Source organism: Eublepharis macularius, chromosome 4, assembly GCF_028583425.1.
Source record: "Eublepharis macularius isolate TG4126 chromosome 4, MPM_Emac_v1.0, whole genome shotgun sequence".
Lineage (NCBI taxonomy): Eukaryota > Metazoa > Chordata > Lepidosauria > Squamata > Eublepharidae > Eublepharis > Eublepharis macularius.
Genome location: NC_072793.1, coordinates 60,567,507 through 60,593,794, shown reverse-complemented (window position 1 = coordinate 60,593,794; position 26,288 = coordinate 60,567,507). Strand labels below are relative to the sequence as shown.

General features: G+C 41.4%; 1 protein-coding gene across 7 annotated transcripts in view; it reads right to left on the bottom strand.

The window, feature by feature from the left end:
• Positions 1–4,785: 4,785 nt before the first annotated feature.
• The window catches only part of SH3TC2 (SH3 domain and tetratricopeptide repeats 2), a 56,073-nt gene continuing 34,570 nt past the window's right edge, over positions 4,786–26,288 (bottom strand). For 3 of the 7 annotated variants that reach the window (XM_054978700.1, XM_054978701.1, XM_054978702.1), the window contains 5 exons: positions 25,177–25,327; positions 24,147–24,269; positions 22,261–22,411; positions 19,427–19,623; positions 16,035–17,499 (listed from right to left, as the gene is read on the bottom strand). In XM_054978700.1, the coding sequence (XP_054834675.1) occupies positions 17,308–17,499; positions 19,427–19,623; positions 22,261–22,411; positions 24,147–24,269; positions 25,177–25,327 (814 nt within the window). In that variant the 3' untranslated portion in view covers positions 16,035–17,307. Of the gene's footprint in view, positions 5,930–9,344; positions 15,002–16,034; positions 17,500–19,426; positions 19,624–22,260; positions 22,412–24,017; positions 24,270–25,176; positions 25,328–26,288 lie in introns of those variants that run through there. The other 4 variants (XR_008596934.1, XR_008596933.1, XM_054978705.1 and 1 more) reach the window with 4 other exon arrangements.

Sequence of the window (26,288 nt, the reverse complement as noted above, 5' to 3'; positions counted from 1 at the left end):
TGTTCACAAACTATCACTTGTCGCATGAGGGTTTGTCTGCTGCCTTGGAAAATGCCAGCTACAAAATGCCACAGAATGAACATTTCTACCCTTCACTGGTCCAGAAACATATACAGGCATCAAAATTATCTGTGCAACTATTTTGATGGGGCTGTACTGTGGAACTACACTAAGCAAATCCTGAGAGAGTAGTTGGCCCATACAGGAGTCCTACTCAGAAAGTTCAGTGACTGGAGAGAGGGGAGGGTAAGGGAAGACACTGTTTACAGTAGGACCTGGCGCTGGCACTTGCTTTTGTTCTGTTTGTAATTCTTATTTATTTTCATAGCAGCCAAAGTCTCTTGACGTGGATTAAAAGAAAGGGAAGGGAAGGCCTTGCTTCCCTCAAGTCACAGAAAAATGACGGTTTGGCTCACAGAATACTTCATGATGCTTGTAAGCATTGGTCTGTGAGTTCCTGCACTTTGAGGCAATGAAACCATCGTCTGTGTGGCAGGAAATGTTTATAAGGCAGTGCTAATTATTTTTTTTTACATAACACAGACACAGGGAAATATGATATGTCAAGATATAGCAGCTCTGATTCCATTCTTTCGAGGCCTGCCGAGGCTCCTTCTCAGCCAGCTCCCTTTTCTTGGCCCATGAAATTGAACATCAAAGCACCGTTAGACATCATTTACTTTAGGCAGTCACACTTTGCAGGAAAACATTGCTATCTGGACTTCAGTTCTGTCTCCAAAGAGAGCAGGGCCTGCACCTTAATATCCTTAGGTATTTTGTATAGTGTGCTTCTTCATCTCTATATCTAATAGTAAGGACTGGTTCCTATGTGAATAGACAAATCTGCACCATGAGGCCAGCCACTGCTATGGTTTGGGGTTCTGTAAAGCCTAGGCAAACTCCAGGTTTGCAGAAAACTCTGACCAATTAAAGAAACTTGATTTGGAGTGTGTGTGTAAAATTTTGATAACATTTGTACCTGTGTAGACATCCTACCCCCAGCCAAAGCTTAGCCATATTTGGGGTGGTAACCCAAAATGATGCACAAACACTGATGGCAACAAGCAAAGGAGGTAAATGGAGGGGAGATGACACAATGGAGATGGGGGGGAAGAGGGCTGTGTGGAAAGCCCTTGGTGGAAGGAGGAAAAGAAGAACCTGTGGCAGTGGGATGCCAACATCTGACATGGGCAGGGAGAGACCTCACAAGTTCCCCCCCCACCTCGTTCTGCAGTAAAATATTCATCATGAAGTTGTAGCTGTAGCTCCCACAAAAGTTTTTGCTTCCCAAAGAAATCTGTGTAAGCAAAGCCTAAAGGAACCACTGGGAAACCCACACAAAGCCAAAGCTTGGGGTATACTACAACCAGATAGTCTAATATTAAATGGAATAGAACCAAGGATACAATCTAGACTTGTTTTTGCAGATTATGACCCCCCCGGGGAAATGGCCATTTAAACTGGCCCTTTAATACGAACCACGAACCAGTAGTCCAGTTCGTGGAAGTTCGTGGAAAGGAGCTTCCATGAACTCTGGTTCGCGAACCCCAAACCGGGCTGGTTTGTGGGGGTTTTTGGTTCATATTTAGGTTCGTGCCCATCTCTAATCCTTAGTTTAAACGCATCTAGCCAAGCAGCTGATTCTAATGAAGGAACTGCACATTCTTGCCAGATAGCTATACCTGAGAAACTGTTAGGCAATGTAGCTGTTTTCTTCAAAATTTTTAACAGACAGGAATCAATGTTCTCAGAAAAACCTTCAGCCTAGACTCCAGAGCCATAAAGAATCATCTGCTTTATTTTTCTCAACTGGTTTATTTTTCTGCCAGGTAATACCTGCCACCACCCCAAGCTTTTTAAAAGACCCTCTAAAACATGGTGGGGGGTTGCATATGAGTGCCACTCATGAATATTGGCACTGGTTTATGGCGCCATTTTCTTTTCTTCTTTTAAAGTACTTTTTACTAAAACAGAAAAGGGGGTACAAAAAAAGGAACTGGCTCTTACAGCCCAATTTTTGATGGTTTCAGCAGTAAACACTAGGCAATGATGTCATTTGAACATATTCCATACGGATATGAACATTTCTGAAACTTCGAACAGATAATAACAACTTTGAAATAGCACAAAGAACAAGCTAATACAGGCTTTCATAGCCCAATTTTGGAACGTTTCAGCTGTAACCACTAGGCAATGTTGTCATCTGAGGATACTCTGCACAGATATTCATAGCTTTCAAGCTGCACACAAATATTAACAGCTTTGAAATAGAACAAGAACAAAGAAAATACAGTTTACAACTCTGGTAATTGAAACTGATTATTTAAAATGGACTGGAAGGATTGGATGCTTGATGAATATTTATGAATATTTATGATTTATGAATATTTAGTAGTAGTAGATTTTAGATATTTGTTGTAGAATATTTATCACATTTGAGCACTTGCACTTTTGTATGAATTAAAAATATAAAAATTTACAAAATATATTAAATATATAAATATAACCTTGAAGGTTTGTAATTTGTTTGAGAGTGTTCTACACTTGGAGGACCCCTCTTATTTAGCTATTGAGGAATCTAGAAACAAGCTTCTAACTTGCTTTTAAACTTGCAGGGATTTAAACATCAATTCGACTGCTCAGTGAGACTAGATGCTGAGTGGAATTCTAAGGATTGCATCCTGCCCATTTGCTGTGATTCAGTTCCAGAGGAATCAGTATGGGTCATTTCTGAGTAAACAGACTTTCAACTGGACTGCGCTTAATTAATAATAGAACATATTTTGAGTCCACAAACCCACAGTTGCAGTTGCACAGTTGTCATTTATCAGATCAGGGAGTTGAGGCTGCTAGTTACTGTTAAGGCATGCTCAAAATTGGGTGGGTTTGATCTATTAGTTGGCCTCAATGAAACTGCCTTCATGCCTTAGACAAGAATACTAGAACCCAGGCCCAGACAGTTTGCTCCCCTCTCCACTTGGGATTGGTATTTCCAAAATCTAGCCCAGCATATCTCAATTACTTGATGGTTCCAACGAGCCTTTATGTTGGCTCATTTTAATGCAATCCCAACAGCAGAACTATCTGGCCAATCTCATTAGCTGATAGACTTTGCAGCTGTAACACAAGGAGCCTTGACATCTCACTCTATTGTTTATTGGATTGGCCAAAATTCCATAGGTATAGGACTATGTTTGTTTCTCCCTTTGTAAAGGATCTGGCCTGTGTCCCAGCCCACTAAAAGCTACAGCTCCTTTTGGCTGGAAGTGACCATAATATTTGGCAGTAGCCAAATTCTTCTCCTATATAATTAAATCTAATATATAGCCAGATCTGGACAATTTGGTGTCCCAGCTGTGTTGGTTATACCCATTGTTGTTATTATCATTACTTGCTATTATCAAATGTTTATGCATAACATATAAAGAGTTCTAAGGCCCATTTTTAAGCACTTATCCAGGAAAATGTTAAAAAACAGCCTTATTGGAAAAGAAACCAAATATTAAGATAGTGTAACATACTGAATTGCTGTACAGATGTTTCACTGCATGTCAAAGTGCAAAACACATATCTGTTGTGTCCTACCAATTTTTATATAAAGATCAAAAGCACAAAGGTTGAGTAATTTGACCAGATTTTCACAGGTTGCATGTTGCAGAACAGGGTGTTTCAAACCCCAAATTGCCAAATTTCAAGTTTTTACCTTAGTCTCAGGCTGTTTCCTTTCTGTGCTGAGACTGACCTTTTGGCTTAGTGCAATGTAATATGAAAACCATGTAGCTTTTCATATCTACATAACTTGTTCAAGTCAGTCACAGTTTAGTCTTCCATTAAAAAGAAAAAGGTAAAGATTTATTTTCAGAAAGGTCAGTAATGACGTCAGGAAGTATCTTTTTTGGTACTCATCTGGTGATTTCGTGGCTCTCTTGAATAAGTATAAGATAGTTCTCTGGAGGTTGCTTCTGGCCAAATACACTGTTTTGCTTCTGATATGTGGGGATGCTTATTTGTTTTTATCCCCATCATCATACGGTCTCATGACATGCTGCATGTTTCAGTGTTGCATTGTCCTTCCCTTACAAAAACCCGTTTTCATATTATTAAGCAATGTAACAGGAATTGTTGGCACTTAGGCTGTTTCCTATCACTTCTGTGAAGGGAGATTCCTGTTGCCAAGTTTCCAGTCTTTGCTTCCTGCTTTGTGACAAGAAAGATCTCCAGGGAACTGAATGGAGCGTAAGACAGCAGGGAAGGATGAAGTCAGGTCAACAGTATAATCACGAAGTTGGGAGAAAGCCCAGTTGTACATCTAGTCCTGCTCATGCCCTATAACAGGATATCTCATACCTCAGAGCATCCATGGCAGGCACTTGACTACCCTTATTTTGAAAAAGGTAGTCCAGAACCATCCTACACGGTCAATGCAGAACTGCCTAAGTCCAAGATAGAAAATTCTTCCTCACGTTCACTATAAAGTTGTATTCCTTTCATCTTTTTCAGAGTCCATGGTACTCATTTCACACAATTAAAATATTTAAAATACCAATATGTCAAGTGGTGATGAAAGATTGATGAAGGTGACACCAACATACTCCTCCTCGTCTTTTGTATGAACCAATAGACTTAAAACGAAACAGACATTGGTACCCTACTAAAAATAAACCACGTTTTCATCCAAAAGAGATTTTACAAGTGCTGGATAAGGTTGCCTTACCGTGCAGGTAAGGAGGGAGCACTTATTTATAAACTGCCTCAAGTTAAGCATGCTGAGAACTTCAGTGCAAACACAATCCCCGAGCAAATGTCCTTAGATCAAATTTCCTCAATTACATTCAAGGAAAGCTTCTGACTGAACGGTCTCAATAGTTTTTATTGAAATTCATCTCTATCACTGGGCCAACCAGCTTTCCACATGTTCAGTAGCCACTTGGGTTACAGTGCCAGGCTGTGTCTTTTTAGAAAGTAGCAAGCAAACTTGACTAAACTCCCGTTTCTAGACAAGAGGCCCACACCCTCCAGACTCATGGCTGCGTCATTAAAGCAACCTACTTGTCAGGTACAGAATCATTTGCAATTTGTCCCCTCTTTGTACCTGCACAGTTGGATGCATCTTGTAAGTGACCAACATGCATTGGCAACTTTTGGCACCTATGTTGTAGTTAGCATATATTGTGATCATAATAATTGATCACAAGACTAGGTTCAAGGGCATAAACTGAAAGCACACAAAAATATTTAAGGAGTATGTATCTACTAAAAAAACTAACAGATTTTTTTCCATTTTAACTATGTGCCTTTAATAATTAGAGGCAGAAGTAGCAGATGTGGGGGGGACCAGCTGCAAGTAAGCAGTCTAATCATAAAAATGGACACAAATAAGGACATTTGGATCATACAAACGGCTGAGATAATTATTGGCTCTGTGATAGCAACCAGGAACAGGACATGACCTGGATAGCTGGATGATCAGACGTAACTACTTATAGTGGGATGCCCTGTTTTTCACTACATTGAGGCATTTACACATACTATGCAGATCTCTAGGCTGTAGCCTGACCACCCTATTAATTAAAATGGCAACGTTCAAACATTCAAAATTATGTTTCCAAATTATGTACTGAAAAGTGTTAAGAATATTATCATCTCTTGTGATGAAAATACGTTACGTATCATAAAACTGTATTCACTTTTACGGCATGGTTTATACCCCCATCCCCACACCACACACAGTGTTGAACTTGTCATTTCTGGCTGATGAATCCACAGTAGATGACAGCAGCATTCATTAGACTTCATGAGCAGAGATTCACATTCCATGGTCTCATTTAGTTTCTGCCAGCCCATAAGGCCATCCACATCATCAGGCTTGGTTTTCATCTGCGGAGACAGTCTCGATACTTGGTGTTACCATCAGCTGTTTCATTAGCTCCTTCATCATGACCAGATCCACAAGGAAAAATATTGAATATTAGTATGAGGATTAGTTCCTTTCTTATACAAGACAGCCTTTTTATTACTTTTGGAATATTGTGGGAGGGAAGGTGACATAATCTAGCCTCATCTCATTAGATCTTGGAAGCTAAGCAGGGTCAGTACTTGGATGGGGGACCACCAAGGATGACTCTGCAGAGCAAGGCAATGACAATTTATCTCTGCTCCCCCTTTACCTTAAAAGCCCCTTGCTGGGGTCGCCATAAGTGGGTTATGACTTTGATGGCACATATGTACATTGGAATATTGTGCAACTGACAGTGGAAGAAACTCCCTACGCTTTCTGCTATTTCAGCAATCTGCAGAAAAAAAGACGTGTGCTGCAGCTTGATAGTGAATAACATATAGTTTAACAATGCAGTCCTATGCAGAGTTATTCCAGTTTAAGTCTATTGGTTTAAATAGGCTTAGGTTGGAGTAACTCTGCAAAAGATAGTACTGTATGGTTAATTCTATTTTCAGGCAACTGCTGTAATGATCCCTGAGCAGCAAGACCTCACATCCCACTAGGAAGACAGCCCAGATCTGTCAAGAGAGGTGGGAAGGGAAATGCCACGTGAGATGATCCCACATGGAGATTCATGTCATTATTGCTTTTCCCAGGCTGCCCAGCTGCAAATTAAAGGGGCCACATAAGGTTAACATTCATGGGCCACATTCTCAGCTGGTGTGTTCATCCACTTACTTGACTGGAGGTGTGCCAGTTTCCAGCCCTGAAGAGTATATTTAAACATAGCTAAGAGTCTTATCAAGAGTGCTTTAGTTATGAATTTTGAAAGAATTCTTTTCAACCCTTTTCCCTCTGTGTTTAGGTTGGAACAACTAGAATGTGGCACAGGACAGCCAGGAAAAATGTGAATCTCTGAATGACTAAAGGATACCTTTCTGATCCTGAATTATATACTATATTATACTGAACTTCATATTGCGACAAGTTTTGAAATCCAACGCTGTACTCATACTCCTGACTGGATCGCTAATGTCACTGTTCAAGCTACTGACAGCCACAACTCTAACCAGGCACAGAAACTGAGAGTCCTGGGCCATTTTCACACTCTTTTAACATTGCGCAAAACTCATGGAACAAAGGTGTCTTCATGGCACGATTTCTGACATCATCATGCCATGAAAACAGAATCATGACGAAGTGACGTCAGAAATCACACCATGAAGACACCCTCATTCTGTAAGTTTTATGTGATATTAAAGTATGTGAAAATGGCCCTAGTATTGCTAGTTCCAAATGTTCAGAAACTGTGGATTAGGGCCATAAATTATGAATTAAAAATAAGGGGCTGGATCCTAACTACCAGCTGCTGTAGGGATGTGGATATTTGCCACATTCCCCTCCCTACAGCAATCCCTTCTAAACACCAGAAACCACGGGTCTGAGAAGACCATGGGGATTAACAGCCACCTGGGCTACAGTAGGGAGGAGTAAAGGCACTCCTTCTCCCTCTTCCATCAGCCAAGTGGGGAGAGGAAGGGAACATGGTAAAGATCTGTGATCTTCCACTGGCAACTGTTACAACCCATCAACACCATAACTATTAAAGCAAGAACACTCCTTATAATTTCTCCATAGATAGGCTACATTAATCTATCATGAGCTACCTGTGTGAAAGATCCCCTTGAAACCAGACGTGCCAGTCTGAACTGCTCAAAGGAAGAGCATAAATAAAGCAACTAAACACAAAATGAATAGCTGTATGCACACATGCATACATACTAACGCATTTTTAAGCAGTAGTTGGGTTTCCAAATGGACACCTTGTTCTAGCAATGAACCAAGAACACCTAAATTCAGAGTAGAAGCCAATGAAGGTTTGAAGCACCAGTCTTTTAGAAAAACTGCACACCCCTAACAAGAGTACACCTTTTTGTGATTGGAGAAGTCCTCAGAGGATAGGTCGATCAGAGGCTATCTGTTGTGATGATGACTAATAGAACCTCTGTGTACAAAGGCTAATGGCTGGCTGATTGTCTGTGGTCTCAAAATGCTGTATGAGGAAATCTCAGTACTAGCATTCGTTTTACATATGCAATACTAAGGTTCAAAAAGGCACAAAAAATAGAAGTTGCATATATGTGCCTGAGAAACAAAATAGTTTTTCTTCAGATTAGATTTCTATTTTGCCTTCCACCACCACCCAATCCCTCCCATGGCTGAATTATACTGAAGTATTATGAATTGAAAAAATAGATTGTCTGCAATGGAGTAGTGCAAAACAGAGTTCTATGGGACTTACAAGCAAAAACAAGCGCACACTGAATTATAGTTTTTTGTGTGACTCTAATTAGGACCTCTAGTTACAAATAGTCATGGGCACGAAAAGAAAAAAACCTGAACATGGTGTTCGTTGTTCGTTGCCATCCATGAACAATGAACAACGAATATTGCCAAACACATAGTGAAAAAAGAAGTTTCTCTCTCTCTTGCTCAGTTGTGCAAATGGCCTCTGGATTGTACCGCTAGTGAAGTGTACCCTCTCCCACTTAAGCAGGTATGTGGCAAACCAAGACAGCAGGGTCCAGTTCTTCAACCCACAACAAACTTGAAAATAGAGCCTAAAACATTTCTATACTAACAGTGCAATCCTGTAATGCTTCTTAGGATTGCATTGTTATTCCTACTGATTTAAAAGGAACTTAAAGCCCTGGAAGCAGTGGTAACTTCTGTACAAGCATCCATAGACCTAAACTGTAAGAACCTGCTTAAGCATCTTATCAATTTCAGTTCCATTGTTGCATAGAAGACCTAATGATACAGCTAACCAATATTAAATTTCTACTCCCCTCTGAAAGTTGATTTTTTCCCTAGATTTTCTCTTCCTCTCTTACCTCTCTAGTACTACCATACCTAACAGTATTATCAGTCATCTTTAGATGTTGTTTTCTTGGTAGTTTCTTAGACACAAATACTGTGTAATACATTCTGTTACCACCTAGAGATTTTAAGTATAATACTGGGCTGCTCTATGCCAGCAAATAAAAATTCTCCTCCGGAACATAGTCTGTGCATAAAATACAAGAACAGATACAACCTATCCCTTTTCTCCCTTGGTGAGTAGTGGTTAAGAGCACAGGGCTCTAATCTGAAGAACCAGGTTTTATTCCTCACTCCTCCATTTAAAGCCAGCTGGGTGACCTTGGGTCAGTCACAGCTTCTAGGAGCTCTCTCAGACCCACCCACCTCACAGGGTGTTTGTTGTGGGGATAATAACAGACTTTGTAAACTGCTCTGAGTGGGTAATAAGTGACCCTAAAGGGTAGTATATAAATCGATGATGATGATGAATAGGGTGTACTTGAGCTCAAAAGAAAGAATAATGCTGAATCTTTCAGAACAAAAGAACAAATTAAAATTTTATTTTATTCACACACAAATAAGTGAACAGGGAAATCTAAGAGGTTAACAATACAGAGTACAAAAAATAAATATAGCCCAACTTCAGATACAATCTCCCTCCTGGAGACAGATCAAATTTCCCACAGCTGGTCTCTGGAACAGGGTATGTTAAAATGAGTAACAAAGGTTTGCTCCTTGCTACCCTTTATTTTAAGGGATCCCTCAGAAGAAGGGAGTTCCTCCTGGCCCATTCAGAAAGGACCTGGCCAATAAACCATTTCCCCAGGATCATGGGTCCTATGGTGCTCACATTTCTCATGGGGGCTTACAGTGTAAAGGAAATAAATGGGTGCAGTACAGAAGGGAGTGAAGGGGTTTTAGACCATTGACATTTCAGTGTCAGCTAATATCCCCAAAAGGAACTTGACTTGTTCCCTCTGCAAATAAAACCCATGGGGATCTATCATAATAAAGGCAAGGCTCTTTGAATTGCATTATCTCCTCCCCCCACCCCTCATCCTCTATCATGTTTAGCAGAGGCAATCCCCGTAGTCCTACTGGAGGAGCTTCCTTGTATGCATACAAGTTCTGTAACTTTGGATAACACATAACGTGAGAAGTGTGAAAATACAGCTTGGGAATGAACAGCCAGTTACAATTTCTTCAAAAGTGCCCTGATCCACACCCAGATAGCTTATTACGTATGCTTAGGGAGCTACACACTGAATGACTGCAGGAGAAATGCAGCCTTAACTGGTGTTCCTGCTATGGATGAGAGCAAGAAAAGTGTTTCCAACTCTGCAGTTCAGAAGGTCCTGAACAAATCAGAAATGGTGGAGAGTACGTAGCTGTTCTGTGTGTGTGTGACCTCATATACATGAGTGTAAGAGAAAGGGGGGGGTACCTGTATGAATCTAAGACTGTGTAGATGTGTTCCGTGCTTGCATACGTTATTAAAATACCAAACTAGCCACAACATAGAACATCCATTATTAGACTCTCCAGTGGATCTCTAGAAAATAAAAAGATGTGCCCCCCCCTTTTAGTAGTAGTAGTAACATGGGTAGTAACATGGAGAAGGGGTTACCTTTTTCTCAATTTTATCTGCCCCAATTAGTATCTGTTCCCTAGTTGTTAAGAATGGTTAAGGGAGGGGGAGGAATCTGCACAGGCCCCATAGCACAATGGGAAAGGCTTAACAACCACATCCTCAATTCAAATTGAGGGGCCTGTGGCTACCAGCAGCCGTTTGAAAAGAAAAACACAGGATAACTGGATAAGGGATCACCTTTTGATGTATCTAGTTTGACCTTTATATTTGATACTGTGCTCATCCCTCCAAATAATATTAAAATACTTTTTCCAGCTGAAAATTATTTTCTGCCTTCCTAAAGAATACTATGTTTACATACTTTAGTTATATCTATAATCATTAGATTCAGTGAAAGCTGCATCGGTCATAATTATTTTTTCAAATAGTCCTATTTAGGCAAAGATGCCCATTTCCTTGCAGTTTTAGGTAGCCAGTCCTTGCTCTTTCAATTGGTTTTTTTACACACTTGTTTAGTGTGCAGTGTGCGGTGTGTGTGTGTAGAATATATCCTGTATTTGTACAAATTACTGGGGAAATCAATGTGATCTGTTTACGATTTTAAAACAATGCAGAAAAATGTTACAAGGGGCAAAATACTTCTAACCATGACTAGTCAGACAGCACCTCACAGAGGCATCTTTAAAGTTCAGATTGCTCAGAAACCCTTACTAATTTGAAAACAAATTCTTGCTCTCAAATGATGACTGAAAAGTGAAAACGGCTAGAAAAACTACTTTTATTGCCCTCTAGTGGTGAGATGTAATACAGGAGAAAGCAAAATTCCACATAGCAAACCAGTGCCACATGTTCCAAATCAGATCATCGGCCTATCTAATCCTGTACTATCTACTTCCAACTGAAAAACACTCTGAAGGGTCTCAAAGAAGCTCTTTGCCCTGTCGCCCATAATCCCTTTTATGGGAGATATATCAAGCTTTGAAACAGGCTTTCTGCAAGCAAAGCATGGGCTCAGCAACTGAGATGTAAACCCTCCCATATAGCTATTTAGGTGCTGAAACATTCGTTCTGTGGACATATTGCATTGGCTGTTACCAATGCAATTCCATGTAAAATAAGCCTCTTGATATCAATGAATTAGAGTTAGATCCCATGGAGAAACCTATCAATGGAATGGGTTCCCCTCAAGTACTTTACTTGCCACCACCTCTGCTACTGTTCAAAATGTTCCCTAAAATGCTGCTCTTGGGTGATATGGGACCCCCAGAAACAGGTGGAGATCTATATTAAGGAAGGGGAATCAGCATAAAACACTCCCCTTCTATTAGCAGAAATTTTCTTCTGCATCCAACCCCAGCATTTAGTATTATTGGGTCAGGTGATGTGATTCATCAGCACATTTCTTCCCAACTGTCCCAGCAGTCCTTGCCAACCCCAGGAAAATTCATTCCTGCGGTTGTGAAGCCCACATGGAACAAAAGCCATGTGGGTTCAGAGGCTGCTGCGGGGAGGGGGAAAGAGGGCAAAATGGCTCCCTCTTGCCTCACCCATAACTCTCCTGATGGAAGAAGGTGACTTCAGGCCTTTCTCCCTCCCCACTGAAGCCTCCTGAACTGCATGGCTACTTCACATGGTCCCAAGACTCCATGTGGGCCCCATGGGTCAACTTTCCAGGATCAGAAACAGCTGCTGGGGAGAGAGGAAAGTGGGAAAGATCTACAGTCCTTGCACAGGATCAAAGCCATTATTGTAATCCATGGTAGTATCTGATATAGGCTAATAGGTGTTTTCCATGAAAACAGTGCCATCTCTTTCTCTGCCTTTACTGTTCCAGTTCCTTCATCATATGCTTCTTGCCAGATGCCACCGTCTTAAGTCTTCCTGAAGAGACTCAAACTTCATAAATAAAACAAATGAAACTATGTCCAGGATTCTGCTAGCAGCAAGTTCAATTCACAGTGTCCCATACTATTTGCAGATACTCTGTAATAGTAAAAAAGGGGCTTATACCTCATTTACCTCACAGGAGATTCATGTGTTCCAAAAATGGGAACAGCTCACTTATCTCCCTTACTTGGGTGTACATGTTCCTTTTTTCAAAGTTTCCCAAGGAAGACAAACTGGGAATAACTCATAGTTCCTTTGCCACCAGCACCTTTTGTAATATGAGAAAGGGTTCAAAGGGACATCCTTAACAAAAGTATACCATTCCCACTTCTGTCAAAAATGTCTTATGCAAAGAAGAATCCAAGGTAATATGATTAGCCAGTCATCTGGCAGTAAACCAATTAGCCATCTTATCTCATTGCCTTGACTGGCCACATCCAGATATTTGAGACTGTACACAGAGCATCTAAGCGTGGCTCCTTCCCCAGAACTTGGCATGTATTGAATGGTATGTCTTTGGCTTGGCTGCAGGATTGCTACAAAAATGTGGAATCTAGAAACAGTTTCAACATTAGGCCTGCCTGTAGTCTTGAACCTAAGGAGAGCGGTTCTGTGTGTGGAGACAGTGTGAAGGGGTCACAACATGAAAGTGCTGCCTTCAGCAGTGGAATTCAAACCCCAAAGGGAAGATGCTCTCAAGGTTAAAAGCTTGGGCAAAGTAGGTAGCTATAGCTGTATGTGTGTATGCGTGGAAAATAAGAAGTTCAATGTGTGGCCAAAGCTCTTCTGAGGTAAAATTTGAAGGTAAATATAAGAAGGTGCTATGGAAAGGGTTACAGAATGAGTTACAAGAAAGGAGTGATTTAATAAAAAGGACTGCCCTCCTGTGGTAAAAGTTCAGGTAAAAATGTAAGAAGGAGCAGTAATAAGAATCCTAGGTGGTTTAAAAAGACAAGTTTGGCAAACATCCCTGATGATCAGAGAATGACCTACATGAGATCTGAAATGTTTGAGGGTCTAAGTGAAGCTTACAGTGAAATGAGAGGATGATGAAGTAAATGATTATGATGTGTTTGAAGAGCGAGAAAAGCAAGGGTTTAAAGAAAATACCAGAACATAGCAGGAAATAGTTTAGAAGTCTGAGAAAAAAACCTGAAGAGGCCTATGCTCAGATGTCATGTAAATTGGATTGGATATTAAAGTAGAAAGCCTCCAGGATGTTATCAGACTCATAGGATTGGAGCAGTTTTATAAAACAGTACTCATTTATTGCTGGCTGGTACAAGATGAGGAGCCAAAAACTGTAGCCAAAGCTGAAGAGACCAAAGCTGATGTTGATGAGGGAAAAAAATTATCCTCAGAAAAATATTTTAAGCAGGGAAAACAACACAGAGAACCTCACCTACCTGACAAAAACCATACAGGAGGTCGAGCAATGGCCAAAGAAACACCTCAGAGCAGAGATAAGGGGTCACAGAAGAAATATTTTAACTGCGTTGACTGCCCCCAAATGAATAAACGAAGAGTCCTTATAACACAGAAACAAGTAAATGCCATAAAACAGATACAGCCTGCTATAGTATCTTAACACTTAATGCCAGTTGACACAGAAGGCTTAGAATGTCCAGAGGCTTCTGTGGAGAAACAGACACTAGACAGAGCAATTGCCATTTTAAGTTCAAGGCATGCCAGAGTGTTTGTAATAGTAACATCCAAGAAAGGCATGGATCCTGATTACACTGAATCTGTGGTAGTGGACAGATCCCAAGTATTAGCAAGGAGAGATTCAGAGCTGAAGTGAGCATCATTAAATTCACTTGGTGAAGTCAAAGAACTTAGTGGAGGGGAAAAGCGTGATAATTAAATGGCTGAGAAGTCCTGCTTTCCCGGGATCTGTTGCTAAAGTGAACATAAAGTACAAACTCTGGGAAGGACTTTGGGAAGTCAGGGTGCTTGATGAAATTCCTGTTCCCATAATCCTTGGTAATGACCTGCCCAAGCATGTGGAAAAGGTGGATGTGAACACTTGCACACAAATGAAAATGCAGCAGAGTGCATCTCAACAAGAACAAGGGCAGGTACCCAGAAAAGCTCACAAAATAATGACATTTCAGAGGGGGGAGTCAAAGGACAGCATCAGCTGGAGAAAACCAGCGTGATTCTTACAGCAAAACAAGAATCCACTGAATATATAGCAGAAAACCAGCAGGATGAAACATCAGAATCCTTAAGAGACATAGTTAATAGACACCCTCCCAATCTATCACCAGAACAAACAGTGAGATCATACAAAGAGTACCTTCAGAAAAGATAACATGTTACATCTGAACCTCATAAACAATTAGTGGTGCAGAGAAAATAAAGGATGGACTTGCTAAGGGTGGCACATTCACTGGTCACTTGGGTGCACACAGAAGTAATAGCAAGTGGACCCAAAATTGTAAGTGTCCAAAAACTAAACAGAAGACAGTAAAACTATCAGCAAAGGAGTTGGGTGCAACATCTCACATTAAATCGCAAGCAAACTGTGCTTCATTAATTAGTATCAGTACATCTGTACAGCAACAACTAAAACTGGATAATAAAGTACCTCAGAACAGTCTAGTTGACTGTGAACTGTGACAGAAGGGAGAAAGGAAAAGGTGATGTCCCCAAGCAGCATGGAAAAGGAGATCAGATGACATCACATTCTGCTCATGGAGAAAAAGATAAATGGTCCAACTCTGAAAAGAAAGTAATAGAAACCTTGAGGGTTTATGAGAATCAGAATAGACTGAAATATGTTCTCCATTACCATGGCACAGAGGGGAAGATGATTCTCGATTTGACACCAGCACAAGGAGTACTTCCTATGCACAGATAAAGAGACTTTGCAAACTAAGCTAAAGACTGTTATCCAGATGTCTGGAAATGACCAGCATCAAATCCAGCAGAACCAAAAGCAATGGTGATACATGTGAGCTGGATTCGGAGTGCAAAAAAAGATGAGGTCCTTGTACTGCTTCAATTTGTCGGGGAAGGATCAACAAAGATTCATCAAAGATTATCTGATATAAATTTTGTAATGTGTATCAGCATGGACCAAGAAAAGTCAAGGGTCAGGCATGTTCCCCTATTAAAGCCATATGTCAACAGGCCACAGCTGATCCTATATAGGGGGAAAAGGAGCAGGTATTACCCCTGCTGGCTAGACCAAAATCCCTTGGAGGTGGAGATACAGGGATGAACCAATCTGACCCTCCAGTGTACAGGTGGAACCATAAAGATCCATTATAACCAACTCCGGGACAACCATATCTCACCAGTCACCACAGAAATACAGGGCAGGTGCATCCAATTTCAACTCCCCCACACAGGATGACTGCAATCTATGTAGTTGGAAAATGAGTTCCTTGAAAACCAGCTGAGATTATGAGATTATGGTGATGAAGTGCTTGGCTATGGTATGGGCATTAACTAAATGGAAGCCATATATTGGGAGGAGAAATTTACTCTTCATACTGATCACTTCCCATTTGGGTTCGTTACACCTTGCAAAAGGGAGCCACAGCAACCTGCTTTATTAGAATTTTATACTCCACGTCTTTAAGTTTGACCTAGAAGCCGATATCCTAATGAGGAAGGGACAGGAGGAAGCAAGATCAGGTAAGTACGTAAAAGTTGTAAGCATTCTATAATGATGTTAAACGTATCTAATGGGTGTGTCCCCCACTCCCAGGAAAACCAAAAATTGTAAACTTTCTGTACACAAGATGGTAAAAATATTATAGCAGAGTTTTTATTTATCTGTCTTAAATATATATGAGCAGGAAAAACAGTTTCTGTAAGTAACTTGGACAAATTTCAAAAGTGTCAAATACTTAGTCCTCGGACTCATCGCTGCTGGTAGAGACCTAAATGGACCTCCACCTAGGCAATGTCTTGGAGAAGGAGTGTGTGACAGACAGCTGCAGCTCTACCTGTCTCCAAGAACAGCCAATGGGAGCTACTGGAATGTTGAGCGCTGTGGCAATGAGCATATTAGCAAACTGAATACTAGTTAGAGTCTCTACACACACTTTCCCCCCTACTACCTCCCTCTCCTCCTCCTGTTTCTCTCACTGGATAAAGTAACAAAGTGCCATGCAGGTGGATACTTCCTTCCAGCAAGTGCTTTCCTCAGTTAGAGCACAAGGAGAAGACTGAAATAAGGGACAGACTGCATACAGAGGGGCAAGACTGATGGCATTCACCCAGCATTCGATTCCTCGGTATGCTCCTCCATCAGCTCTGTTGTGAAATGGCCTTACAGGTCAGCTTAAGAAGGTGCCTTGGGGTTTCATTTTTACATTATGCCTATGACACACACACCCATTCTCCTCTGTCTGATGTGCCTGCTCCTAAGGCCCAAATTTTGTGCATGCGCATTTCTGGGTGTAGCTATCAACAGGTTTGCTGTACTTAATGCAGCTCATTAGCACCAGGACACCATCAAAGACAGTATTGGAAAACAGAACAATATAGAAACATAGATACTCAACAACTCATACATGGACACAGAATTGCATTCTCTGTGACTGGAACTACTTCTTTCTTGGTGGGCCATCAGCTCAGGCCAGGCTTGCAGGGAGTACAAAAGAGTATTCTCCATTTTGACAAGGGATGAATAGGTGCAACCTAAACATCCTTTTCATGCTCCTTTTCTAGCTATCAGCTTCAATTTCCAAAGACTGACTTCCAGCAGACGTGCTTTTCTTTACATCCTACCTTGTGCTTTCAATTTGTTCTTCACGGAGAATCTATATAGTGTATACTTTAAAAGGTCTGTGTATTGTTGCTCTTGCTGAGATCTTAGATGACTCCATGCACAGCAGGTAGATTTTCTCACTGCTAAATTTAAAAGCCACAAGAGACTGAATTACTGGATCATATTTCTCCCCTTCACTTTGGTCTAGAAGGCACCTGGGACCTTTTTGGCACTGAAGAAAGACGTATTTTATTTCTTCTGGTTCAGAGGTCTAAGAGTACTCAAAACCCACAAGGCGATTTGTCATACAGCATGGCGTCCTTCACTCAGCCATCGGGCCCGATATGTTGTCCACCCTCTTGGGCCCTTATTCCACAGGGAAGCATTATATATTTGAGCCAACTTTTCCTGAATTCTGCCTTGCCAAGCCTGGTCACCGAGCTCAGTGGCAGCAGCCAAGGCCAAGAGAAAGTAACTGGCTGCATCTTGCTCATCCTAAAGTACCAGGAAAAAAACAAGAGGAAAAGGTCTTACAAAATGTTGATGGCAATGAAAGGACCAGAGTATATTTATTTATATATTGGCTACTTCCCTGTTCTCTTAAATAAGTCATGAAATCAATCAATGAAGTCTCTTGGGGAGGAAAAGTTTTCCCTCAGAGGCCAATACAGATTCCTAACATGATCCAATTTAATTGTTGGTTTCTAAGCCAACATTTTCCCCAAAATAATACATTTGTGTCTCAATTGATATTTGCCACATTCAGCCACCCAGTTTCCTATGAGCATTAATGGGGTGCTCGTGCAGTGACAACAGAGTTTTTATTAATCACTTTATTATTCCCACCAACGAAAGGCAATGAGCAGGGTATACACTGCAAGGCAGAATTACTGAAAGAACCAGAAGGAGATGACTTGTTTTCTCAGTTGCTAAAAAATAAGAGGCATGTCAAGGGTCTGTGGAGGAGTGGAGTTTCAAAAAGGATAGATACAGAAGGCAAAAAGGCTGCAGGCTGCAAAGGTAAACAAATATTTGGAGCAGAAATTGAGATTAAGATCGTTTTGGATAGGGGTGTGCACCAAAAAAATCTTGGAAATCTGGATCCAAGTTTCAAAGATCCTAAAACATCTGGGATTCTTGGACTCTAGGAAAGGTTCTTTGATCCATTTAAGACATATTAGAGAATCTTGAATTTATTTGCCCATTATTTCCTATGGGGAAAAATATCTGGGGTCAATCCAGGGTGTGGGGTGGGATCATTTTTAAGTGAACTCTCCCCACGTTTGCAGGGAAACTACTCCTGACTGTCCTCTAAAGACCCCCCAAGTTTCAGGAAGATTGGTCCATGGAGTCCAATTCTGTGGGTCCCTCAAGAAGGTGTCCCCAGCCACTCTCCATTGTTTCCTATGGGGCAAACATTTCAAAGCAGGCTCTAAGGAAGGGGCAAGACTTCCAGTGGCCACAGGCACACTCCCAAATGCAGCCTCAACCCAAAGAAAGCCCAACAGAATCAAAATGAACCCCTCCCCTCAAACCTGTACCTCTTGGACAAGCTGCCTAGCCACTCTCCATTGTTTCCCGTGGGGGAATCATTTCCAAGCAAGCTCTCTGGCAGAAACACACAAGGGCAAGGCTGCCAGTAGCCAAAGGCACACTCCCAAATGAAAGAGGAAGCACAACAGAACCAAACTGATGCAAGGGAAAGGGTGGAATCCCCCCAGAATTAAAGTGAATCAAGGGGACCAATATCCAACCAGAGAATCCTGTAAAAACAGCAAATTCCACTCGAACCAAATTGAATCAAGAGCAGCTGCTGCAACTCAGCCCAACTGAACCAGTGCCACTGACAGAAGTCAGGCAGACAAGGAGAGCTCCTGCATGGAATGGCCACTCACTCCCTGCTCCCTGCTGTCCCCCTCCCTTTCCTCTTGGAAAAAAGTAGGAGAAGCCCAGGAAGCAGCCAGCCTGAAACTTAAGCCACTTTTCCCAGATTTACCTAGATTGACTTGGGCTTCTGGATTTGGGTTCCTGCATCAGATCCTGGATTCTCTGATTTGACTGAGGAAAGCCAGATTTGCCTGGATCGGCAAAAATCCCACCAAATCCCAGATCCAGATTGCACACCCCTAGTTTTGGAAGACCACAGCAGATGGAATCAGGTCTGGTACTGGAATGAGGAAGAAGCTAGGTGATGAGGGCATGTTACATACATCACCACAAATAGCAGGGACTTTACTGGGACAGTTCATGCACAATTAATACAAAGGGATCTGCTAACTGTGGGCTATTAATGGGCTACTGATAGATTTCTTCTAAGCTGCAAGGTCAGACTAAATTTAGCACCTGTTTTCAGGGATAAACAGTTTTGTCAGGTCTTCAATGAGATGGAGCACAAGATTTGCCACAGACAGCTCCCTCTCACCTTTAATTTGTGTAGTGTCAGATCACCCAGGCGACAGTAAACCTTGGAGTAATACATGGCCTCCTGAGCACCTTGTAACAATGGTGAGCACAGAGAAAGTGTCTTCAGGTAGCAGTCCTCAGCCATTTCGTACATGTGCAGGAAATAGTACACCGTTGCCAGTCGGTGAAATGCAACCAGCTCTTGTAACTGATCTCCTAGAAAAAAGAAATGCTGATAAAGTGACGTTGCAGCCTGCCAGTAAATTATGAATGAATGAGTACAAGCTGGGTGACTAAGGAAAGCAAGAATGACAGATACTTCCCAGTTTTTCTCCCTCTGAATTTTCTCCTGGATTTAGCAGTTCCAGTTGATCTTGACCTTTCTTTCTTTCATACATTTGTGTGTAGACCAACATATCACAAGCCATTTACAGAAAGTCATTGTGCTATGAGACTGACATGAATTTAATCAGTCAAGAGAGACACAAGCCCAGGCTTTAAAACAAGATACATAGGCTCTGTACTGATAACAGCTCAGCCCTATGGATGTTTACTTGCAAGTAAGCCCCACTAACTACAATGGAATCAATTTTGAAGTAGGCATGCAAAAGACTGCATTGTACCTTAAAGCTTCAATCCTAAACTTTCTACCTTCCGTTCCTGTGCGGTGTGCTTCCCACACTGCATGTTGCCCAAGGCTACGAGCTGATTACAGTTCCTCTCCAGCAGGAAGGCTGAAGCCGCCACAGCGCCCCTCTTCACATGGCATGGAGATGACTTGTTAAGGGTTGGTGTCTCCCTTATCTTCCCACTTACTCACATGTGTTTGTCTCTCTTGGTCTTTCCCCTCATTTTTTTAAAATGAAAGTCAATCTTTAACTTATTAGGGGGAGAGAAGCAAAATGTCATGTGGGAAAGGGGTTAACCACCTCCTCCCATCCTGCTGCTCTTCCATTTCTCGTAACAACATTCCTAGGGTGCTCTTCACGTTGACTTTATCCTGCTTTTATACTGTGTGTTTTTTTTACTTAATTGCTATATTGGATTGGCGATTTAAAAAATAATTTTCAGAAGATATTTTATGCTCCTTCTTTTAGTGCCTTTGGGTGCTCTGCATTTTATTGGTTAGATATGGAGAGTCATGCCGGTGGTTTTCAGAATTTTTTTAACCATTTGTTTATATTGTATTTTGGGAGGATTTTTTAAGCCATTTCCACAGCCATAGAGGCTGAAAGTGCAAGACATAAATACTTCAAAAATACTTGGGAGAGAGAGGGAGAGATGAGAGAGAAATACACACAGATAAGTGGGAAGATGAGGGCATCTACTCAGTTAACCACCTCTGTGCAAGAGGAAGAGAGGCAATCTACGGCTTCAACGCTGTTGCAAGCAAGGAAATTTTTATTATGCTTCCAACTTCAGGAAGTGTGCTGCGAAATCCTAGCCTACATTCAATGAGATTTACACGTCAGTTAATATATGCCCTGACCTTGATAGCCTAGGAGAGCCTGATCTCATCATATCTTAGAGCGGGACCACAAGTGACGCCTGACACAGGTTGGACACTAGTCAGCTTCCCTCAAGTTTTGATGGGAAATGTAGGCATCCTGGTCTTGCAGCTTGACTCTCTGACTGCTGTCCAATGGACTTTTCAACTGTCACTTGTCCAACATTCCGCCAAGCTGCCTACATTTCCCATCAAAACTTGAGGGAAGCTGACAAGTGTCCAACCTGTGTCAGGCGTCACTTGTGGTCCCGCTCTTAGAAGCTAAGCAGGGTTGGCCTTGGTTAGTAATTGGATGGGAGACCTCCAACGAAGACCCGGATTGCTGAGGCAGGCAATGGCTAACCACCTCTGTTAGACTCTTGCCATGAAAACCCCATCAAGGGATGCCATAAGTCAACTATGACTTGAAGGCAAGATATCATTCATTCGTTAATATGCTTGTAGTTTCAGCGTTAGGGTGCAGTGCAATTCTAGGCATGCTTTTTTAGGACTAAGCTAAACTGACCTTAGTGGGGTTTACTTCTCTGACTAAGCATGTGCAGAATCAGGCTGATGTCCCTGCAAATTATAATCCCCGAGTCCTTAAAACAGCCAATATCAAATGGACTAGTTACATTCATGTAATTTTCCATTAATGAAAAGATATTCTACGTGATGATCTGACCATTGCATACTAAAATTAATTAATTCTGTGGTTTTTCAAATCACAGGATCACTATTATGCATTATTTCCATGGATAACACAACAGTGGACAGGAAAGAATGGAAGGCCTGAAGGGCAAGCTCCATGCTTGGACCTCAGGAAACACTGCAGGACAGACGGGAAAGTTGCAGCAACAGCAATTTGGGTGTGCCACAAAAGCCATACATTCTACTGGTCTGGAACCTATACCTGTCTCTTTCAGTGAGGAATACCGAGATTACCGAGTACAGCTACAATAACGTCACCAATCTTATATACTTCTCTCAATGAATGTCTGCACTGTCCTGTTCAATTTCTGCTTGCTGGGATATGGGTATTTTGTTAAGATAAACAAGGTATTCCACAATCCTTCCTTACAGGCTATTTCTATACCCATGAATGATAAAACACTTTCCTTCCTAGGATCTATAAAATCACTGCAAAACTATATATTTTTATTTAGCTCTGTAGTAGAAGAAAGGGAGAATACTGGCAAGTCCTGGCTGATTTGATTATTTTAAAACGATTTTGTTTTTTTATAATCATCTCTTCTTAAGGCATGGTTGTCTTTTTTGAATTGCTGGGTTGTTAATTACTGTCCTGCTCATGACAACGTTCACCTTATGTTTTCTACCATATGGCTCAGTCCCCATCCCTTTCTTACCTACATCCACACTGAGTCTGGCTGCTAAGGTGGCAAATTCCAAAGCCTTCTCATAATTCTGGAGTCCAATCTGCAGCTCAGTCAGCTTATGGAACACTCTCAGCTCAGTCTGCATGGCTTTCAGCTTCCTAGCTAGAGGAACAGCTCCACCCTGGGCAAAACAGAAAGTAATGCTGCCAAGTTACCTCATCATTTCCCACCAGGCCATCCCACTGCAGCCATAATGCCATTCTGCCTGGAAATTAACCCTTCAAGGAGAAGGAAAACTAAGAGCAAAAAAAGACCTGCTATCCTCTCTACTCAGTAGTACATCAGGAATATTCTCTTTGCATATTCTCTGAATATTCTCTCGGTTGCTTGGCTCCAGATCATATAAGCCATATAAGCCTCAAAGTTTGGTGGTTTAGGGGTACAAGGTAATGCTCATAAAATGGCCTGATTTTCTTATTCTACCCTATCCATTAAACCTCTAGGAAAGCAGACAGGTAGATGTTCATGGAGTAGTCATTGTTCTTTGAAACCCTGGTACTTCTGTCCATTTGGTTTTTGTCTAATAGCCATACTGGCTTGCCTTCATGCTGGCTCAAAGCAGAAGGCACATGATTCTTAAACAAAATGAAACAAATACTCTTAGAAGACTACTGAAGTAAATGGGGATACAAATGGACTAGTCTATCTTTTATCTGAAACAAGTTTTCAAAAAAGCAGCTATCAAAAATTGTCTTTGATCTGAAGAAATCTATTCCTTATATCTAGATGTAAGAGGTACCGTAGAAGTGTATCAGAAGGTTTTGCCCAAGTTCCCAAGGTGAACTACAAACATCTATTTTAAAGCAAACAGAAAATCACAATAGCAGGGCAGCATGATGATAAAATGAAAGCCATTCCTCCTGCAGATGGGGAATGAACACTACCTTACATGCAGACAAGGCCACGGGGACAATCCAAATCTGAATAAAAATGAAAGCTAGAGAATAACTCCAAGTCATTTAAATGTTCTCTGGACATGCCTTATCTTGTGCAGAATTTATTCTTCTGCAAAGATTATGGAAGTACTATACATATGTGAAAACCACTGGAGATAGAAGAAACATTAAAAGCCACTGAAGGGACCACTAGACATTGCAAAGGAGAAAAACCAAACAGAAAGCTTTCATATGAACACAGGACGCTGCCTAATTTACCACGTGTCCACAGGGCCTCCATTTGTGAGGAAGCCATTGTTGGCAGTAAGCCAGAAGCCGATCAACTCCACCTTGGCTAAATTTTATCTTCCTTTCCTGCAGGTACTGAGCAAGACCTAAGTTGTAAGTTCAACGGATCTTAGCCCACAGGATCACAGCCTATGGGCTGCATTAGACATCTTCATTTAGCAGAACCAGCCCCGGACCCGTTTCTTTTGTTTGTTGTTTTATTGCATTTTGGTATTTTTTGTGAATCACTTTTGATCCCTTTGGAGAAAAGAGCATACAGATGATGTAAGTAAATAAACATAGCTCAGTTTTGTCTACTTTAATTGGCAAGTACTCTCCAGGGTCTCAAGAAGAGAAAGATCTTTCCCAATACTTGTCCCCCAATCTCCTTTGAACTAGAGCTTGCAAAGATTGAATCACTGGGAATTTCTACATGCAAAGTTGTGCTCTTCCACTGAGTCACAACCCCTTCCCCATGCTTGATTGTGGGATCTCTCAATTAGAAGGTATGCCTCAACACAGATGGCACAATTGTATGCAGGAGTTTTTTGTACTGTTACTCACAATCACTGTCTAATATCCACTAACTTTCCCACTCTCTATTTCTTTAGTGCTTCTTTCAAGGACAGTAATGCTTAAGTGACATCTGAATAGAAATCTGCTTAGATTGATGCCAGAGGTTGTTCTTGGTACCCTGTAATATTCCACCGCTCTTTGTCTGTTATGGATCCCATTGAAGAAGACATCACCTGCTTCTTCATACAGGTTCATGGCTAGATGCAGCTCTCCAGGTTTCAGTGCCGTTTGTATGGCTGCCTGCAGAAGGTTCAGACAAGAAGGAGTTCAGACAATATTATCACCCAAGAATACGTGTAGAACTGGCTCTCTGCTGCTGAATTTATACGCATGTGTTTTTTTATGTCTGATCAGATATGAATCCAATTAGGATTCCTACATGATAACAGGATCTAGAAATCTGCATGGGTGTCACTGGATGGTAAACGGCATTGGATGGTAAACTCCATTACAAAGTTTGATGACTTCTTCACCACTGTAGTTTATAGTCCTCATAATTAACTCCCAGAGGAAGAAGTAAGGACCACATTTGCTAAATCTTCAAAACCTTGATGACTTTTCCATTGACTAGGAGGCCAATATTCCTGTTTTACATCATGCTTTCCAATCTTTGTGCTTCTCTACCTGGAGAGCTATTCCCTTCATGCAGTAGCATTCTACCTTGTTTCCTTCCAAATCCCCAGAGTTCTGACTGAAACTACCAAATGCTGAACGCAGACTCAAATTCTGCAAATGCCACAAAGTACATATTTTTGGAGATCTTTTATAGGATGTGGAAAAAGCAGTTGCATATTTCCTGCCCATATAAAGCTCTGCTTATAAACCGGCAGATTAATGTGACACAAGGACTGTGCCTCCTTTTTATTGTCTCTCCCCCAGTAAAGATCTAGACCATAACTATCAGCTGGAGGGAAATTTACTACTACTGCTGGTACTTGTAGTAGACAGTAAGCCTAGAACACCCACAGTGTAGCAGCCACTGTACAGGGCGCAAGTGAAAATTCATTTTTCCAAACGTGCCAAGACCATTATATTTTTCCTGTGGCTTGGCAGTTTATTTATCGATCCAAACCTCATCTCTGTAATGTTCTTTCACAAACAAGTGTTCAGTTGACAGACACAACAAGTCTTCATAGTTGTGTGCTACCTGCAAATACATTTCCACCAACTCATCTTCTTGCAAGTGATAGTAGAGCTTCCCAGCCTGGAGCCAGGCCTGTGCTGTTTTGACTGTCTCCCCGAGGTCAATGAAGATTCTCAAACTCTGCTTGGTACAGTCCAGTGCCTGTTTCAGAGATCTGTAGGGTACATGGGTACACCATTATTACAAAGAAACTGCAGGAGCTCCTGCAGCAAACCAAACCCTTTCTGTCCAGCTCGGCAAAACTTTCCTTGCATCGCTATCTGTGGTATCTTACATGCAAGCCGAACCTCTTTCATTACTCTCTCATTCCCTAGGAGAAGCCCTTGTAAAATAGTTGGTATGGGCCAGTCATGCTGGAATCAAAGATTCAAGGCAAATCAAAATTATGCTCTCTACTTGCCTGGAGATCAGTTCACCACAGTGAGTTCTCTCTATATGTGGTGGGCTGGGGTGCAGGAATTAATATTAGGTTCATAGATGGAGCCTTACCAGTAACCCTAGTGGGCAACTCAGGACTATAGCAAAGCCATGTGGATACACATGTTAACTGAACAGAGTATACTCATTCTGCCAATCAAAGCACCAGAATGTGATGTTTGTTTGGCAGCTTGGCCTTTTAAGCTAGTGAAGAGTTCCAGCTGTTGTTTTCATTCAGAAACTGGGATGCCTGAACAAGGGTGCTCACACAACAGGCGTCTGCTGCTTACATTCCTTTCCTCTGAGCTGATTCTGACTTTGTCTTCGCATGGGGAGATTAGCATCCCGATTACTGACGTGACACAGCCAGCGTTGCAGGCAAAGCAGTGGCAAGCTACATGTGCTATATGGATATTTGCATTTTAAACTGACAGTACCATTTGTTTTGGCCCTCGGGGACATCTTGCAATATAAATTGTCACCTGGCATCAAGTTATTCAAATGACCAGAATGTGCAAGAGGTATAATGTCTGCTTATTTGTTTTAGCACGTTTATCTTCATCCTTCCTCCAAAAAACTTGGGAGGAGCAGCATGCACTTATTAAGCCCAGTCACCTCTTCATATTTCAGTTGACCCATGTAAGAGAAGACTTGTTTCCCTTCCACTTTTTTGTCACTGCTTTTGAAACTGAGGATCA